Raw genomic sequence first — 16,467 nt, 5'->3', positions numbered from 1 at the left:
ATTCTTTATGGCACAGCAAAACTCCATTGTGTGTATATAACACATTTTCTTTATTATCTGTTGACAGGGACCTGGGCTGGTTCCATATTGTGGCTACTGTGATTCACACTGCAGTAAATATGGGTAAGCACAGTTATCTTCAAATTCATCTATATTTGTGTGTGTCAATACTTCATTTACTTTTATTGTATTTCATTGTATGGATATACCACAATTTATTTACATGTTCACCTGCTGATAAATAGTTGAGTGGATTTCCATTTTAGCTATTACAAATAATGCCTTATGAATATTTATGTTTAAGTCTGTGATTTTAATTTTTATGGTTTCTGATTTTTTCCAATTAAACTTTTAAGGGGCAAAAACTGAGAAAGTCAATAAAATAAATAAAACTATTATTAGAAAACATATTTTTAAAAACAGCCTTCATTAGCCATTAATTTTATCCTAGAGAATACAGCTTTACCTTTAAAACACTAGTTGAGATCCAGATGAATTTACTTAGTATTATTGACTACTATGAGGTCTTTGCTTAAACTGAAATTTACTGGAAAACCCTCCAAAGGGGGAAAAGTGAATAAAATTGAGGACAGTAATATAGATTCTCCTCCTCAATCTCTCAAAACTATTGCAGAGATGAGAATGAATGCTGCTGCCTGTAGGTATAGTGTTGCTTTTTAAAAGACAGTGACCTTTTAGTACATTTACAAACTCAATCTATTTTATTTTACAAATTACAGAAATTGCAGCATTATTTTATTCGTAAAAATCTGGATGTTTCATAATATTTGGATAACAGTGATTCTAGCAATACAAAATGCCATTTCCCCTTTAAGATGTGCCTGAGTTTGTATTATAAATTATTTTGACATTATTTATTAATGAGGAGCTATTGATTTATAAGATATTTACAGTACAGTACTGCTTGCTACATTCTCAATAATTATTTAAGATAATTATGTAAATGAATAGATATTATTGACAGAGGCATGATGATGCTGAAAATGAAGTCTTACTTAATCAATATAGCATGTCAGAAGAATTTCCCCTAAATGTTAACATCTGGAAGTGTCTGCCTCTTTGGGGGAGGGAGATCTCCCATCCACATGGAGGTGTTCTAATGCCATTAGTTCTCTGCCAAGTTCTTTGTCCTCTTCACGATTATCTTTGCCCCTGACATCCCAAGAACTCCTTTGCCACTAGAATAGACGACTGTCGTTCTCTCAGGCAGTGTTGGGGCTTCTCCCTGCAGCAGTGACAAGAGGGAAAGAAAGAAAACCCTTATCTGTACCAGTCTTTTCGCTAGACCACCCCTCATGGGTCGGGCATAAAGCAAGATATTTAAATAAGTTGAACTTCAAATGCAATCTGCTTAACAGGACGTTTGGATCCAAAAGGAAATTCTAACATTTGATCAGCTATTCACAAATGATGTCTTTGTGTCCTTTAAAGAACTATAAAGCAAATAAAAAATTGTAAGCAGTTTTATTTGATGTTATCTGAGATAAAATAATTCTTTGAAGAGCCATAGAAACTAATTGGAAAAGAATATCAGTATGTCCCTAAATGATGAATGTAACAAAGTTAAAACCACATAGGGCATATATAGGTAATGCCACAGCATACTAAGAATACACAATTGTGGATGTTATACAAATTCTAAGGGAAAAAAAATCAGACTTCTGGAGATGAGAAAATGTTAGTGGGCAAAGAGAAACACACATACACACACAAAAGGTTAAATGTTGGAATGGGACAAAGTAGAGATGATGAAAGGGGAACTGTCCTTTCCACACATTAGACTAAAAGGGGCATTTCTTTCCTTCACTGATAAATAAAAGGCCCAAGGTTCCTTTTCTTCAATAATGAATTTCCTCTAAGATGCATAGGACACAAGAAGAAAACCAAAAGCTATTCTTTTTCTCATAAATCTGGTTCGAAGTTAAGAAGGTATAGGATTAATCTAAGATCTTTTGCCTTTGTGAAAGGTGACATGAAAGTGTCCATTTCCTTCTAGATGGTTTGATTGGGATTCTGGGGTGGGCCTTAGGATTCTAAGATAATACCATTAAGAGGGAAAATTGCTGCATTGCCAGTTCATTTCTCCCAGTTGCCAGATTCTCGGAATAAGCATGGTGTCCTTCTGCCAGCCTTTTGCATCACTATTGTCTCTTCCCTCTAGCCCTGATCTTCGAGTTAGAATGTTTTAGTGTTTGCTTGACTGTATCTTCAGGCTGACACATTCCATTGTGCAGGCTATACACTACAGAACTCCAGGTGTATGAGGTGGCCTTATAAGGTGGCAGCTTGGCTAGGCTGTACCACATTTCCTGAAAGTCCTTTCCTTGCATGTTTCCAGTTAGGGAGCATCATGAATGACATTTTTGTGGGAGATTCAGAAGACTTCAGTGCAGTATTAGCTACATTGCCTCTTCACTCTTGGAGGCTGAGGTTCCCCTTTTGAACCTCCTCCGTGTTGTTCCTTATCTGCTGGCTCCTCACTGGTGTGGCAACTCTAGTCTGCCAGTCTGCATCCAGCATCTCTTCCTTTAGCCTCTCCATCTCCCTGGATGTTGAATGTTTAGACCTGAGATGAAGGGTACCCACTTCTCCTGCAGGACACCTGCCTCTTCAAGAGTGGAGGCAGAAAGAAGTGAAGGTCCAGGGCAAACTGCCGGGTCCCAGCCCCTGCCCCTGCGATGTGGCTTGCTCTTGCACCGTTCTCTTTACACAAAGTCTTCCCTCCCTGACCACCTTCTCTGCTGGCTAGAATCCAATGTTAGAAAGACAAGAGCTGTTTAGCTTCTATTTACCCAGCTTTCCTAATTGTGTAAGGTCAAATCCCCATAGCATACTTCTAAACCTTAGTCAGCTTTCCTTCACTGTGACAGAAATACTTGAGAAAATCATCTCAGGGAAGGACATATTTATTTGGGCTGTTTCAGAGGTTTGGCTTTGATTGACTTTCTTGGTTGCATTGGGCCTGAGGTGAGGGAGAATATCATAGTGGAAGGGCATGGTGGAGGGAAGCTGCTCAGCGTCTGGCAGCCAAGAAGGAGGGAGGGAGGGAGGGAGGAAGAGAAAGAGAGAAGGAGGAGGAAGAGGAATAAGAAGAGGGAAAGAGGAGGAAGAAGAAATGGAAGCGGGAGAGAAGGGTAAGAAGAAGAGGAGAACAAAGAGTAAGGAGAGGAAGAAGAAGGAGACACCAGGACCAGATATGGTTCCCAAGGACACATCCACACTCCCCTCAACTAGGTTCCACCTCCTATAGCTTCCACCATGTCCCAGTAATCCACTCAAGTATAAATCTATCAATGGGTTAATCCATTGAAGAGGTCAGAGTTCTCATAATGCAATACTTCCCCAAAGCCCCAACTTTGAACACTGCTGCTTTGGGGGAACAAGTCTTTAATCCATGAAACCCCTGCGTGTGCACCTTGACAAACAGCTAGGGCAGAGGCATGCCAGTTGCTGCAGGACTAAGTCAGGCAAAATTGTCACCTAGACAGGGCTCCTTGTTGACACATTTGGAGTCTCTTGTCAAAGCAGGCAGTGGTCATTAGAGAGTGCCGTAGGTTGCCACGGTGGCTGGAAATGGTACTGTGGACCCTCCATCTGCAATTTCATTTTCCACATTTATTTACCCATGGGTTCAGTTACCCACAGTCTGACCATATTAAATAGAAAATTCCAGCAATAATTCTTAAGTTTTAGATTGTTCAGCATTCTGAGGGGTGTGATAAAATCTGGCACCATCTTCTTTCATCCCAACCAGGACATGAATCACCCCTTTTCCAGTAAGCCACACTGTTCCTATTTCTGACCCAGTAGCCACTCAGTGGACATCCGTGTGATCACATCAGTTGTCACAGTGTCACATTGTTTGTGTTTCAATAACCCTTACAGAGTCTGATGCTTCATCCCAATGCCTCTGCTGGCTCCAGACTTCATCTTAACCTGCAGACATTGTATCAACTCATGCCATCACCAGAGGGTGAATGACTACAGCACAATAGAATATTTTGAGAGACAGAAAGAATAACCACATTCACATAACTTTTTACTGCATATTGTTACAATTCTAGCTTATTAGTTATTGTTGTTAATCACTTAGTATGTCTAATTTATAAATTAAACTTATCATAGGTATGTATAGGAGAAAAGATAGTCCATGTAGGGTTTGATAGTATCCAAAATTCCAGGCATCCCTGGGAGTATCGGAATACGTCCCCAGTGGGTGGGGACAGCTGCTGCTCTGGTATATGAGGACAGGAGCCTGGAGCATAAAAACCCTGTTACACAAGAAACATCCTGCACAGTGAAGAACAGAGCTGCCCTAAATGAGCTGCCTCTCGGTTGTGACACAGTGAAAGGGTTCCTTCAGGTTCCATATGTTTCCTTTTCCATCCCGTTGCCTCGCCCATGGGGGCTGTGTATATCGCAACTAGGTGTGGACCTGATTCGCTGATATAAGTTATGGCTGAAAGACTGAATAAAGCTCAACTTTCAAGTGTTCATTTACATTTCAAAAGAGAAAATAATCAGCTCAAAAGAGTCTCTAACTGATGCAGCAAGAGTGAACTATATTAAAATATTTTATCAGAATACTAATGTACTCCCCTTATATGGAGAGAAATTTTGACACCTATCTATTATTCTTTTTCAGTTTTCTCCTTTCAAATCCCACCATCTCCCTGTCTGTCCTCTCCTCACAGTGCCCTCTTGCAAAAGAATAAAATATGCCTAACATATATTGATTTTGTAAATAGATGTTTAAAAACAGAGGGCCAGCACTGGAGGAAAGTTGGTAGGTACATGGAATTGTAATCAGATCTCTGTTTGAGTAAAGCAGGCTGTATCTGAACTTCTGGCCGCCTGCTGCCTTGGCCTGTCCTCGATGGGTCTGCAATATCTGACAAATTTCTTTGTCTTTCCTTTTAGCTTTGCATAAATACTGCTCCTGGTGTTGAACTGTTTTTGGTTTTGTTTTTCTTTCACATATTTACAACCCAAGTTTTTGTTAAAACCTTCCCCCCCCCCTTTTTGTACATCCTCTTTCACTCTTTCTTTCCTTGTCCCTTTCTCCAGTTCTTAGGTAGGCCAATTTGATTTCAGCCACAGATTGATTGATTTGGGACTGTACACCTGCACAGCATTTAGGAGTTCTGGGATTTCCAATCTCATTTTTAAGGTCTTCCCTCTTTCCCTCCCTTCCTTTTGTCACTCTTTCTGTCTTTCTTATTCCTGTCCAGAGGGTCACATTGTGGATCTGTGCAGATCCTTCTCTAGCCCCTGACCAAGGGGCTCAATGTTCCAGCACTACCACTTGGTTATTGACTTGGGGCAGGAGGCTTATCCACTCTCTGCACCAGTTTCCTCTTCTGTTGAATGAGAACTAATAACAATGACCATCCCTTAGTGTCACTGTAGCTGAAATGATCACCAAATGCTGCTGCTTGGAACAGGCAGTAGGTGTATTCCCAGCACAGTGTGGTGGCTGTGGGTATCACACAGTCCTCTCTGTTTTGACTCCGGCTTGATGGTGTGGAGGTCCATGGCAGTGTGGTATGGAATCAGGCAGCAGCTCTTTCTGAGTTCTGAGCAGATGTGTGGAGGACTAAGAACTTTCACTGGAGTTCTGCCCTTCTGTGCCATCTTCTTAATTTACCTCCAAATTTGGGACATTGTTTCCTTTCATATTTTGTTATGGTTCCTTCATTCTTGCTGTCTTCTTCAGTGACCTCCTAGTTGTACTCTGACAATTGCACCCTGGTAAGCCCACCATAAGCTTAAGGCAGCATTGGTTGAAAGTACATTCCAAGCACCTCTCCTACTGAACAGCAGTGCTTAGCCCAGCGGCCTTCCATGTTCCAGAAGACTCGTAAGGTGGGCAAAACCATCTAACTTCCTATTTTACAATACGATGTTGAATATCTTATATAATTGATTTAAAACCATACTGAAAGTGAAAAATAGAATGATAGCATACGTGTCCCCCTGAACATGCACAGCTGAAGGTAGGCTGGACCTGAAGGGTGTTTGAAGCATTGAAGTAAAATTGGTTCCTAGATGCTGAGCATGCAGCAATGACAGTGATCAAATTCTCTCTCCTGTTGAGGCTCAAGAATAGCTGGCAGAGAGTACCAGGCATTGACATTCATGGATGGGTTAGCAAGCACTGGGTTTTTGAGGAAGACATCAAGTTTTGACTATAGTTTCTTCCTTGTTTTTATTGTCTATTTCTCATAGCAAATCAGAGCATCCTATATCTGTACAACAGCTCTTGCAAACCTCCTCATTGACGTCCATTTCTTCCGACACTCTTAAGGCATTGCCGATAGAAGCGCATATCTCCACCAGTGTCTTTGCTCTGAACTTCCTCAGTGCCTCAACTTAGTTTCTTCTTTATTCCTCCAATTCAACCAGCTCCTCCTTGTAAAGCCTTCTGCCTTGATGCTGGCAGGCTCAGGAACCTCCTCATCAGCATCCCATGCCAGCTATATCCCAAGCACTACTGTTTCATCAAGAGCAGGAGCTTTGTTAAAACCTTTGAATGTGTTCACATATGTCTTCAAAGCTCTCTTCCAAATGCTCTTCATGTCTTGCTATGTGACTTCAACCCGTGCTGCCATGATACTCTGGATAGGATTTAGAATGTTTAAACCTTTCCTAAACTCTTGAGAGCGGTCGGCCAGATTTAATCCCTTCAACAGCCTGTGCCAATGTGTGACATAAATAGCTTGCTTCGCACCCAGCTGCTGCCCTTTGTTCTGCTGGTAGCACAGATGTGATTGTTTCCAGATGTGCTATGGATGCCCTAGAGCATCATCTAAAATGTGGAGAGTCTTGAACACAATGCTGTTGTACCTGCAAACTCTGCTGCCTCTGGAATAATAAGTTCAAAAACCAGTCTTTGAACAACAGTGCTGTCAATCAGGCCCTCTCAGCACAGCCATAATAAACGGGAGGCATGTGCTTGCTCATATTCTCAACTGTGCTAGAGTTCTCCAATGGTAGATTCAGGAAGGCTTTCATTTTGACTCTGATACATTTCTGCCCTGAAGCAGCATTACTTTTCCTGCCTTAAATTCTTGCACTGTCTTGGATTACTGATGAATGTGTGTACAATCTGGCAGACACTTTCAGGATACGCCATCCATTGATATTAACTATTTGTTCTGACAAATTGTTCTCATCCCTCGTTATCCTAGGCAGCTGATCCTCAAAGCCTCAGCACCTTCCCTATGGGCACATGCTGTCCCACCATGACCTTCACATTAGGACAACTATAGCTTTAGAAGTCTTGGAACCACCTCTGACTCGCTTTCCGCATTTGCATATGCATAGGATCATCTGTTAGCATGTTGAAAACACTTCTGGCCCCAGCCCAGATCAGTGAGAGCATATACTCTGTATCTGGGCTTCCACTGTGTAATGAGCAATTTTTCCAGACCATCATGGGGCCCCACCCTTTTCTTTGTGATAACAGTGGATTTAACCAGTGCTGACAATCCCTGGCAGCACTGATGAGCCCTTTCTGTCCTTGAGGGGGTGGAGCTCGCCAGCTACACAAGGCCTGACTCAGGTGCTGTGGTCATTATTGTTGCTGCCTTTGTGCTGGCAGTTCCCTGAGCTTCAACTCAGTAATGGCTTTGCTCCTCACCAGAGGCAGGAGAGAGAGGCATTGTTTTAGACATGGTAAGATGCAAGACCCCAGCACACAGAATCCAAACAGTGCTGGCCACAGTGCTCCGTAGAGCACCGGTGGCTTCCCCTTTGAGTAGGTGACATGGGGAGCTGCAGCTCACCCAAGCTGCCAGGCATGTTGGTAGCTGGGGAAGATAGCGAAAGTGAGAACTGAAGAATGGTTTCTACTGAATGTATATTGCCCTTATACCATTGTAAAGTCAAAAAATCACACCAAATATTGTAAACCTGGGACTCTCTGCTGTGGTCTGGATGAGAGGTGAGACAATGCAGGAATGTTCAGAGGTGAAATGGTTAGATTATGAGAGCCATAACCTAATTAGTGGATTAGCCCATTGATATGGATTAATTGGGTGTTAACTGTGGGCAGGTAGGGTGTGGCTGGAAGAAGCTGGTCTCTGGCAGTGTGCTTTTAGGGTCATATTGTATCCCTGGTGAGTGGAGTCCTCTCTGCTTCTTGGTTATTATGTCCTGAGCAGCTTTGTTCCTCCATACCCTTTCACCATGATGCTCTGCCTCACCTGGTGTCTAGACCTTTGCAGTCAGCCAACCACAGACTGAGCCTCTGAAACCATGAGCCAAAATAAAGTTTTCCTCCTTGAAGTTGTTCTTGTTGGGTCTTTGTCACAGTGAAGAGAGCTGACAAACACAACCATCTTTCTCCCAGGAACATTTAGGCTCTATTATTATGTCAGGACAGCATGAATAAAAAGTTTTGCCCTTTTTGGACATCAGTGTGCAGTTGACTCTCCATATCCATGGACTCAATTAACCATGGAGAGAAAGGGTTTTAAAAATTTCTTCTGTACTGATATGCACAGACTTTTTCCTTGTCATTATTCCTTAAACAACACAGTGTAACTACTATTTATATAGCATTTTAGTCATATTGGGTATTACAAATAACAGAGATGGCTTAAAATCTATAAGAGGGCGTGTATAGGCTATTTTATATAAGAAGCTTGAGCATCTGCTGATTTGGGATTTTTTTAAGGACACTTGAGCTGTCTGGAATCAATCCCCTGCAGGAGTTGAGGGGAGGGCAAGGCATATTTGATGCTGGTGATGATGGTTAATATCACCACTCACATCTATCAAATGGGTAATAAGGGATTTATATTTCTACATAAATGAGGTAAGAACCAGATTTCCTCTGCCATCTGAAAAAATAATAATAAACCCCACAAATATAGTCTACAATCATGGGACATGATCAGAAGGAAAGGAGTTGGGGACAGTCATTATCCCAGTTTGCTGCCTGAAGAGGTATCACGCAGGGTTGGGGGCCCCAAACAGAGTCTGTCAATCTCCCAGAGTTGAGAAGACAGAGTTCAGAACTCAGGAAAGCGAAGACAGTCAGAATTCCCCTGTCAGAGTACTGGAGAGGAAAGAGATGTGCACGGAGCAAATGATCAAGTCTTAGAGTGAATATGGCTCAGCATAAATGTGAGGGAACTGCAGAATCCAGGAAAGACTTAACAGGAGGGAAAAGGAAGAATCAAACCCAGAGCTCATGCAGGGCAAGGAAGGCTGGAAAGCCCTAACACATTGACTGTAACGTCAGTGTTTAAAAGAATATTAATCTAGTAGTATTAAAAAATTTGACTTTGAATCAATTTAAAAATGTAGAGGCAAGCCAAAAAAATGATCATTTTTTCCCCAAGTGTTTTATTTCTATCCTACAACAAAGGTGGAAATATTTAAAAAATAAAGAATTCTCCAGAACTCAACAACATACAATCACAGTTTCTTGACATCCAATCAAAATTACTAGGCATGCAAAGAAGTAAGCAAGAAAAACGTTCTGTAAGTAGGAAGAAAAACAACTACTAGAAATATACCCAGAAATGGCCAATGTGTTAAAATGAGTAGACAAGAGCTAAGGCCAGCTATTAGAACTCTACATCTTTCAAAAGGTAGAAGAAGGTGACAGTAGAAGGAGAGACATGAAAGAGCTGAATAGGAACCAGTTGGAACTTGTGGCAATGAAAAATACAATTTCTGAGGTGAAAAATTATTCTGAATTGGATTAAAAGCAGATTAAATACTGCATAAGAAAAGATTAGTGATCTGGAAGATCTAGCAATAGAATTTCTCCAAAATATTACACAAATTAAAAATATAAACACATGAAGAAGAGAGAAGGAGGAGGAAGCATCCCGAGCTTTAGAACAACATTAAACAATCTAATTGTGAGACCCAGAAAGAGATGCAGTGAAGAGATATGAAAAGCCAGGTATGGTGGTACATGCCTGTCATCCCAGAGACTTGGGAGCTGAGGCAGGAGGATCAAAAGTTTTAGGCCAACTCAGCAACTTAGCAAGACCCTTCCTCAAAATAACAAAAGGACTGGGAATGTAGCTCAGTAGTAAAGAAAAAGGAGAGAGAGAGAGACATAAAACATGTTAATAACAGTCATAACTTCTCCAAGTGTGGTGAAAATTGTGAGCCCACATATTAAAGAAGCTCAATGAGCCTCAGATGCAGGAAACAGAAATAAAACTGTATCAAAGCATATCAAATTATCTAAAAGTTGGGGCAAAAAGATGTGTCATTCTTTCTGAAGGTATCGTTATGACGTGTTACAGATAGGTTAAAAGAGAAATATCTCATCGGAAATAATGTAATGGTGGCACAGCTTTTCTAAACATGGAAAAAAAGAATCAATCTCAAATTCTGTGCCCATCAATCAAGTACAGAGCTGTAGATAATCACTTCATATGCTCATTCATGGGCATTTTTGCTATTTATTTATTTTTTTCTGGTGCTGAGCTGCACATGTGCCTGCCACTGAGCTGCAGCTCTGCATTCATCATATAATAAGAGCAAAAGTAAACCTCTGGATGTATTTAGAATTAAAGTTAGGAAAAAACATAGAATTCTTTTAGTTTAATCTTCTTTGTTACTAGATTTAAAAGCTCTATTAACTTTTGTCTTATTTTTTAATTCAGAAAACTTTAATAACACTATTAGTATGTCAGTTAATGGTTAGAACATTTTTTTTTGTTATTTCACTTGATTTTTCTAAATCATTTTCAATCAGCCAGTTCTATAAGAGAGGTTTGTAACTCAGTTTATGTCTGGTTTCATTAATCAATTAGGAAGAATTTAATCCCATACACCAAGTTCAAGTAGGAAGTTGGTCAAAATCATGTGAAAGTAGTGTATTGCAGCAAGAAGTCAGGAGTTTACATGATTGAAATTGTAACGTCCACATAAAAATTTTCATTTTAATGGTGCCTTTCGGGTGATTTCAGTGTGCTGGAAAAACTAGAAAACATACCCTATTTGAGGAAAATAATAGTATAAATTTTAGCATATTTAATAAAATCCCAGATATATTTTCTGGGACTGAAGCAAAATTATGTGATAAGATCTTAAAAGATTTTACTTTTTAAAAATATTGGGGTGGGGGGACTGAATAAGGTCAGTTTCTCTCTGGTTTGCTTGGTTGAAGTTTCTTATAACTCCAGCAAAATTAAATGTTTCTCATTAGATAATCAGAATGATTGGAGTGAAGGCTTTCATCTTTGTATATTTTTTATTATCAGAAAAACATCTGTATCACTCAAAACAGCTGTCATGTATTGGGAGAACCTGAAATAATTTTATATGCAAAGGAAAATTTCTGGGAGTCCATAGGTTAAAAATTAAGGATGAAATATGCTCTAAGTCTATGTAAAAAATAAAAAAGGATATAAAACTTAATCCCAATGAAAAAAGGGCCAATTAACTCTCAAAGAAAAGAAATAATCTCTAAATAAATGTATAAATTCTCTTTAACATGAACTAATTACAAGCTTCATTTGGAAAGAATATATAGATTTTAAAGCAGACTTCAGAAGTGATAGAGATATCTAGTTGTTGGGCAGGCTCAAGATGGCTATACTTAGATTCCCTCTTCCAGGCTTCCAGTGGACTATTCTTAGTGTATAGCCAAGATCATGAACACCCTGATTCACCCTTTGTACTTGAGGTCATAGACATCCATTGACGTAGCCTGTTGGCAGTGTGCCTTCTCTGTCTGGCCTGCATAAAAAAGGCCTATGGAAGGGCTCGTGGGGCTGGAGCTGAAAGATGGGGGCTCCCTGGGGGCTGCTGCCATTTCCAAATAAAGCACATCTACTATTCCAACAATCTCTCTCATCTTCTTCCACCCATCAAGATCCCGAATCTGTTTTCCTAGGTCTGTTATAAAACGTTGAGAACACATCAGTAATCTAATGTACATGAAAAAGTGAAATTAACTAATGATGGTTAAGTGGCACATTCAGAAAATCTATCTTTAATTTACCTATATTTGTATTCATATAATATCTGTAATGTAGCTTTCAGGTTTCCTGAGGTCTTTAGTGGGTACAAAAGAATGCCAGAAAATAATTAAAGAAGGGGGAAGAACCCTGCATTGTTGTTTTTCTGTATTACAGCATTTGTTTATTTATTAATTCAATCATTCCTTCATTTACAGTGTTTTTATAACAACCTAAAATTATTATATACAGCACTTGATAATTATGTACTATAATATGTGAGTCAGTGATGTTGGTTTAAAAGTAACTAGGTCAATCATAAGAAGGAAGATTTTGCTATTTTTAATTAAATATAAAAATAGTCATAAATTACATTGAGTGTTAATTTAGTGCTGTAATTTACTCATATCTCAATGAAACATTCCAATGAGAATCTAAACAAATCATTTAAGCTTATATAGAAAAACTGTGCTGGGACATTGGTTGCTGTGCGTGATCAATTGGAGTGAGGGAGGATGGAGTAGAGGCAGTTCATTGTACATACAGCTTTAAACAGAAGTGAAAGAGCATAGTCACTTCTCAATTAGGATGAGTTAAAATTTTATGTGTTTGTATTAATTTGACTCTATTTCTGTTGATAGCAATATGTGTGACGATCCCATGTAAATAGGAAACCAAAAATTACCCCACCTCTTAGACAAAGCACACCTTTCACAAAGCATTACTTACATGGCCCTGGATCTCAAGCAGCTCTATTTCCATGCCTTTCCATATTTTTCTCTCCAATGCATGATTTTTGCTGCTGTCAACCCTCTTGGCTGACCCACCCCAAACTTCCTTCCCATGTGATTGGCAGCGGAGAAGGGCCTGATGCTGTGGACTGCTGGCGCTCCAAATAGCTTATCACACTGCAGGACTCCAGGGGAAGGGTGTGTTTTCTGTTTTCTTCTTATCATTACGAGACTGGGGGCCACTTGATAGCAGACCCTAGATTTTGCCACCCACACAAATCTAATTTATTCAGTCTATTTTAGACTTCAGCATTCCACAGAACTCTCTGCACCTCACTGTACTTTATGATAGATAAGGTAGAAAATCCAAGGCTCTGTGCATGAAAATGAAACAACGTCTTCTGCATGCAAGATCTTGCCAGAGAAGTGCATTTAGCCATGTTAAAATATATAATTCACCCACTGAAATTTTTCTAAACAGTTTATTTATATAAATGATAGGATAAAGTGTGGTTGTTTTTGTTTCTCACAGTTGTCAGCTCATTTGCACTTCTCTTTATCTATATCGTTATTGAAGTATTAGAGGAATAAAGTTCCATTTGCTTCTATTCACCAAAGACTGACATATTCAAATAATGGCACAATTCAGAATTTATCAAGTGCCAGGAGATTATAAAAGTTAATGGAACAAAATGGCATTAGTGTGGGATTTGGGGGAATCTCATGAGATTTGGTACAGTAGCTTCACAATTAAATTACTGTGTCGCAAGTGTACGCACAGACAAAAGAAGTGGGGCTTTATGAATTCAGTAGTAATAGACCTTATGAATGATCTAGACGTGGAGGCCTCCATTGTTTAGGTAAATGTACATATTTTTAGAGTGTTGCTTTCTCTGTCATTGTACAAACAGCGCAGGACACATTAATGTAAGTCAAGTCAGCAAATGCTTCAGGATGGCTTTCTTTAACTCAAAAGACACTGCAGTGGAAAGATTAAAAATAGAGTTTTAGGAAAATGAGTGCTATTGCCAGGAGCTCACCTCAGGTTTATGTTTTCTTGTCTCATTTGCTAAGACTCTCATACACGTGGGTGGATTCTTGCAGATTCACTCACTGGATTGAAATGAGTCCCTGTCCTTGGGTGCTCCCAGCCACAGGTCACTCCCAGGCTGTGCCCTTTCTGAGTGGCTGTGGTGCCCCCTGAAGTCCTACCTTGGCTGCAAGTGGCAGTTCCTGTCCAGCTTCAGCTTCAGCTTCCTCATGGGCTCCCTGTGTAGCCTCAGATCCAGTGTTCCCACCTGGAGCTCATTGCCTTCTCGTGGAAGAAGTTACCTGAGATGGATCCTAAGGTGGCTTAGTGTATGAATTAAGTGAGGAGGCACTCTGCAGCATCTGGTGTGGGGTGAATTCTTAATAACTGTTACTTGATATTATTTTGCATAACATTCTTGGACAGAGTAGGGCCTCCTGGCTCTCTGTTCTGCCAATACTATTACCTTTCCCTGACCACCCAGTCTCAAAGACTTGAAGTTGTTCTTCTTCTCTGACATCTCACTCAGCCTGTATTCCCTGTCTACAACAAACTCCCTGTTCTTTTCTTCTTGTTAGGACGTGTCTCTTGATTCTGTGGATACCACCCTTTAAGATCTCATTTCACATGCTGCTAGGTAGTAGCTATTCCCCCAACTCCTTCCTCGTGGGCACAGCCAGCTTCCCACTTGGGAAGCTGAGATGCCACTCACCCCCTTTCCATCCTCATGTGCATGGAAAGCAGAGGCATGTGACACAGTCCTGCCCATGAGATAGGAGTGGGACTTCCTTGGGGGTTATTCTTCCCTTTAAAAATTAAATTAAATACTAAATAATAAATAAGCAGAAATAATAAAGTAAATACCTCAATCATTAAAATAGATTCAGTCACAGGCTGTGTGAACATTTCTATCCTAGGCCAAGGGTCCTGCAAGCTCAGGTTGCCTGGTGATGTTGCCTTAGTACTGTCAGTACCCTCTTTGATGTTTGCATAGCAGAGAAAGCACCCAAAATGCATCCCTCAGAGCACATCTGTGTCATTAACAAATGCACGGCTGAGTATGATTTTTACAAAGTTTTGTAAGTGGCAACTTCAAGTGTCTCCTTTGCAGGATCTTGTCATGTCTCCAAGCTATGCCTGGAGCCACCACAGCTACCCTGATGCTGTGCAAGGAGTCAGCACCTTTCTGCAGGATCACTGGAGGCAAAAAGCAAAACCGTTAGGGTTTGGTGTTTATTTTATTCTTTGCAAAACTTTATGTAGAACCTAGAGTCTATGCAATAGGTTTGTTTTTAATTAGTCTATTTTTTCCCCTTTCATTTTATACAAATTACCCTGTGTGTTGCTGCGAGAAGAAGCCCTCAAACATTCTGTTTTGACTTCTCCACACTGAGAAACTCCTTGGACACTTTTCCTTTTCGTGTGGTAATAGTCCAGATGATGTGGGTAGACAGGGCAATTCCATGCCACCTGTGTAGGATCTCCTAGAAACTACAGGTAGGTAGGAAAAGTCAGCTTTGCTTGTGTCACCTGTAGTGCTGGACGGTAACCATCTCACTTGGTTCTCCTATCTGGAGGTCTCAAATCACAGAGTGTATATCCTTCCCTGGAAGCAGCCAGCAAGGAATCCTCTCCCATTTAGTTGCTCTCAGATCATTTGGACACAATGAAGGCCACCTGTGCTTTTTAAATAAGATTTACAGGTTATGCAACTTAGTTTTTTTCTAAACTAAATTTAGAAGTGGCTTAGGGAGATCCATGCTCAGGAGTCATACCTGAAGATCACAGAGCCATGCAAGCAAGCCTCCTGCTATTCAGGCACTGCTCTCTCCTCAGTACCACTCTAAGACTTAAAAAAATAACGATCTAGTCGTAATTGACAATAATCACCAAAAATCAGAATTATCAAGGAGATAGTTTAAATTTGGATTTATATTCTCTATTACTTTTGAGAATAGGATACCTAGAGAGATGCATGTAATATATAAATAAATATGTGTACCTTGTGTGTCAGGAGGTGTGGGCTAAAGATGGTATTTCATTGGTAGGAATAAAAAAAAAATCAGCTAGGGACACTACTGTTATCTCAGCAATTTAGTAAGATGCTACCTCAAAATTAAAGAAAAAAAAGCTGAGGATATATGTCAGTGGTTGAGTGTTCCTAGCTTTAGTCTTCATTACAAAAAACAACAACAACAACAACAACAACAACAAAAAAACAACTCATGGCCCTCAGGACCATATCTTCCCTTTTACAATGTAGGCAAACTCTGCCCTTTCTTCAATTTTATAAGAATTATCATGCCTAAGTGCTTCCATGTATTGAGTTCTTAATTGTATGTCTGGTCTTCTGCTAAGCCCTGTGTGTGATGAGATTTATTTTGTCCCATACCCACAATACCTCCTAAACTAACTGTCTGTTCCCTTTTTATGAATGAAGAAACTGGGAGTTGAAACACTTGCCCAGAGCTGCTCTGCTACTAAGTTACAAATTTGGGATCCAGGTTATGTTTAAACCTTAAATACTACTCTAAAATAACTCTTTAGCTTATCACAACTCCTACATTCTTTGAAGTGGCAACAAATAAATTTGCAAAAGGAAATAAAAATAAGCACAAAATATGTAGTAGAGTGAACGCCAGATGTCTTAGACATCTCTTTCTTCCTGGATTATTGGGGTTGAACCTAGGGGCGCTCTATCACTGGGCTACATTAGGAGCCTTTTTACTTTGTTGTCGTTTTGTTTTGA

At 40.1% G+C, this 16,467-nt stretch overlaps 1 protein-coding gene across 1 annotated transcript in view; it reads right to left on the bottom strand.

Annotated features, from left to right (window-relative positions):
* Mdfic2 (MyoD family inhibitor domain containing 2) overlaps positions 1 to 12,789 on the bottom strand; it is a 116,774-nt gene extending 103,985 nt beyond the window's left edge. Inside the window, exon 1 of the mRNA XM_046425590.2 lies at positions 12,687 to 12,789. Coding sequence (XP_046281546.1) covers positions 12,687 to 12,719 — 33 coding nt within the window. The 5' untranslated portion in view covers positions 12,720 to 12,789. The remainder of the gene's footprint in view (positions 1 to 12,686) is intronic.
* Positions 12,790 to 16,467: the final 3,678 nt, after the last annotated feature.

The sequence above is a fragment of the Marmota monax genome, unplaced genomic scaffold (genome assembly GCF_021218885.2).
Source record: "Marmota monax isolate L192 unplaced genomic scaffold, Marmota_monax_Labrador192_F-V1.1 WCK01_AAM20220418_F8-fsc00028, whole genome shotgun sequence".
NCBI classification, from domain to species: Eukaryota; Metazoa; Chordata; class Mammalia; order Rodentia; family Sciuridae; genus Marmota; species Marmota monax.
This window is presented reverse-complemented; position numbering and strand designations above follow the sequence as displayed.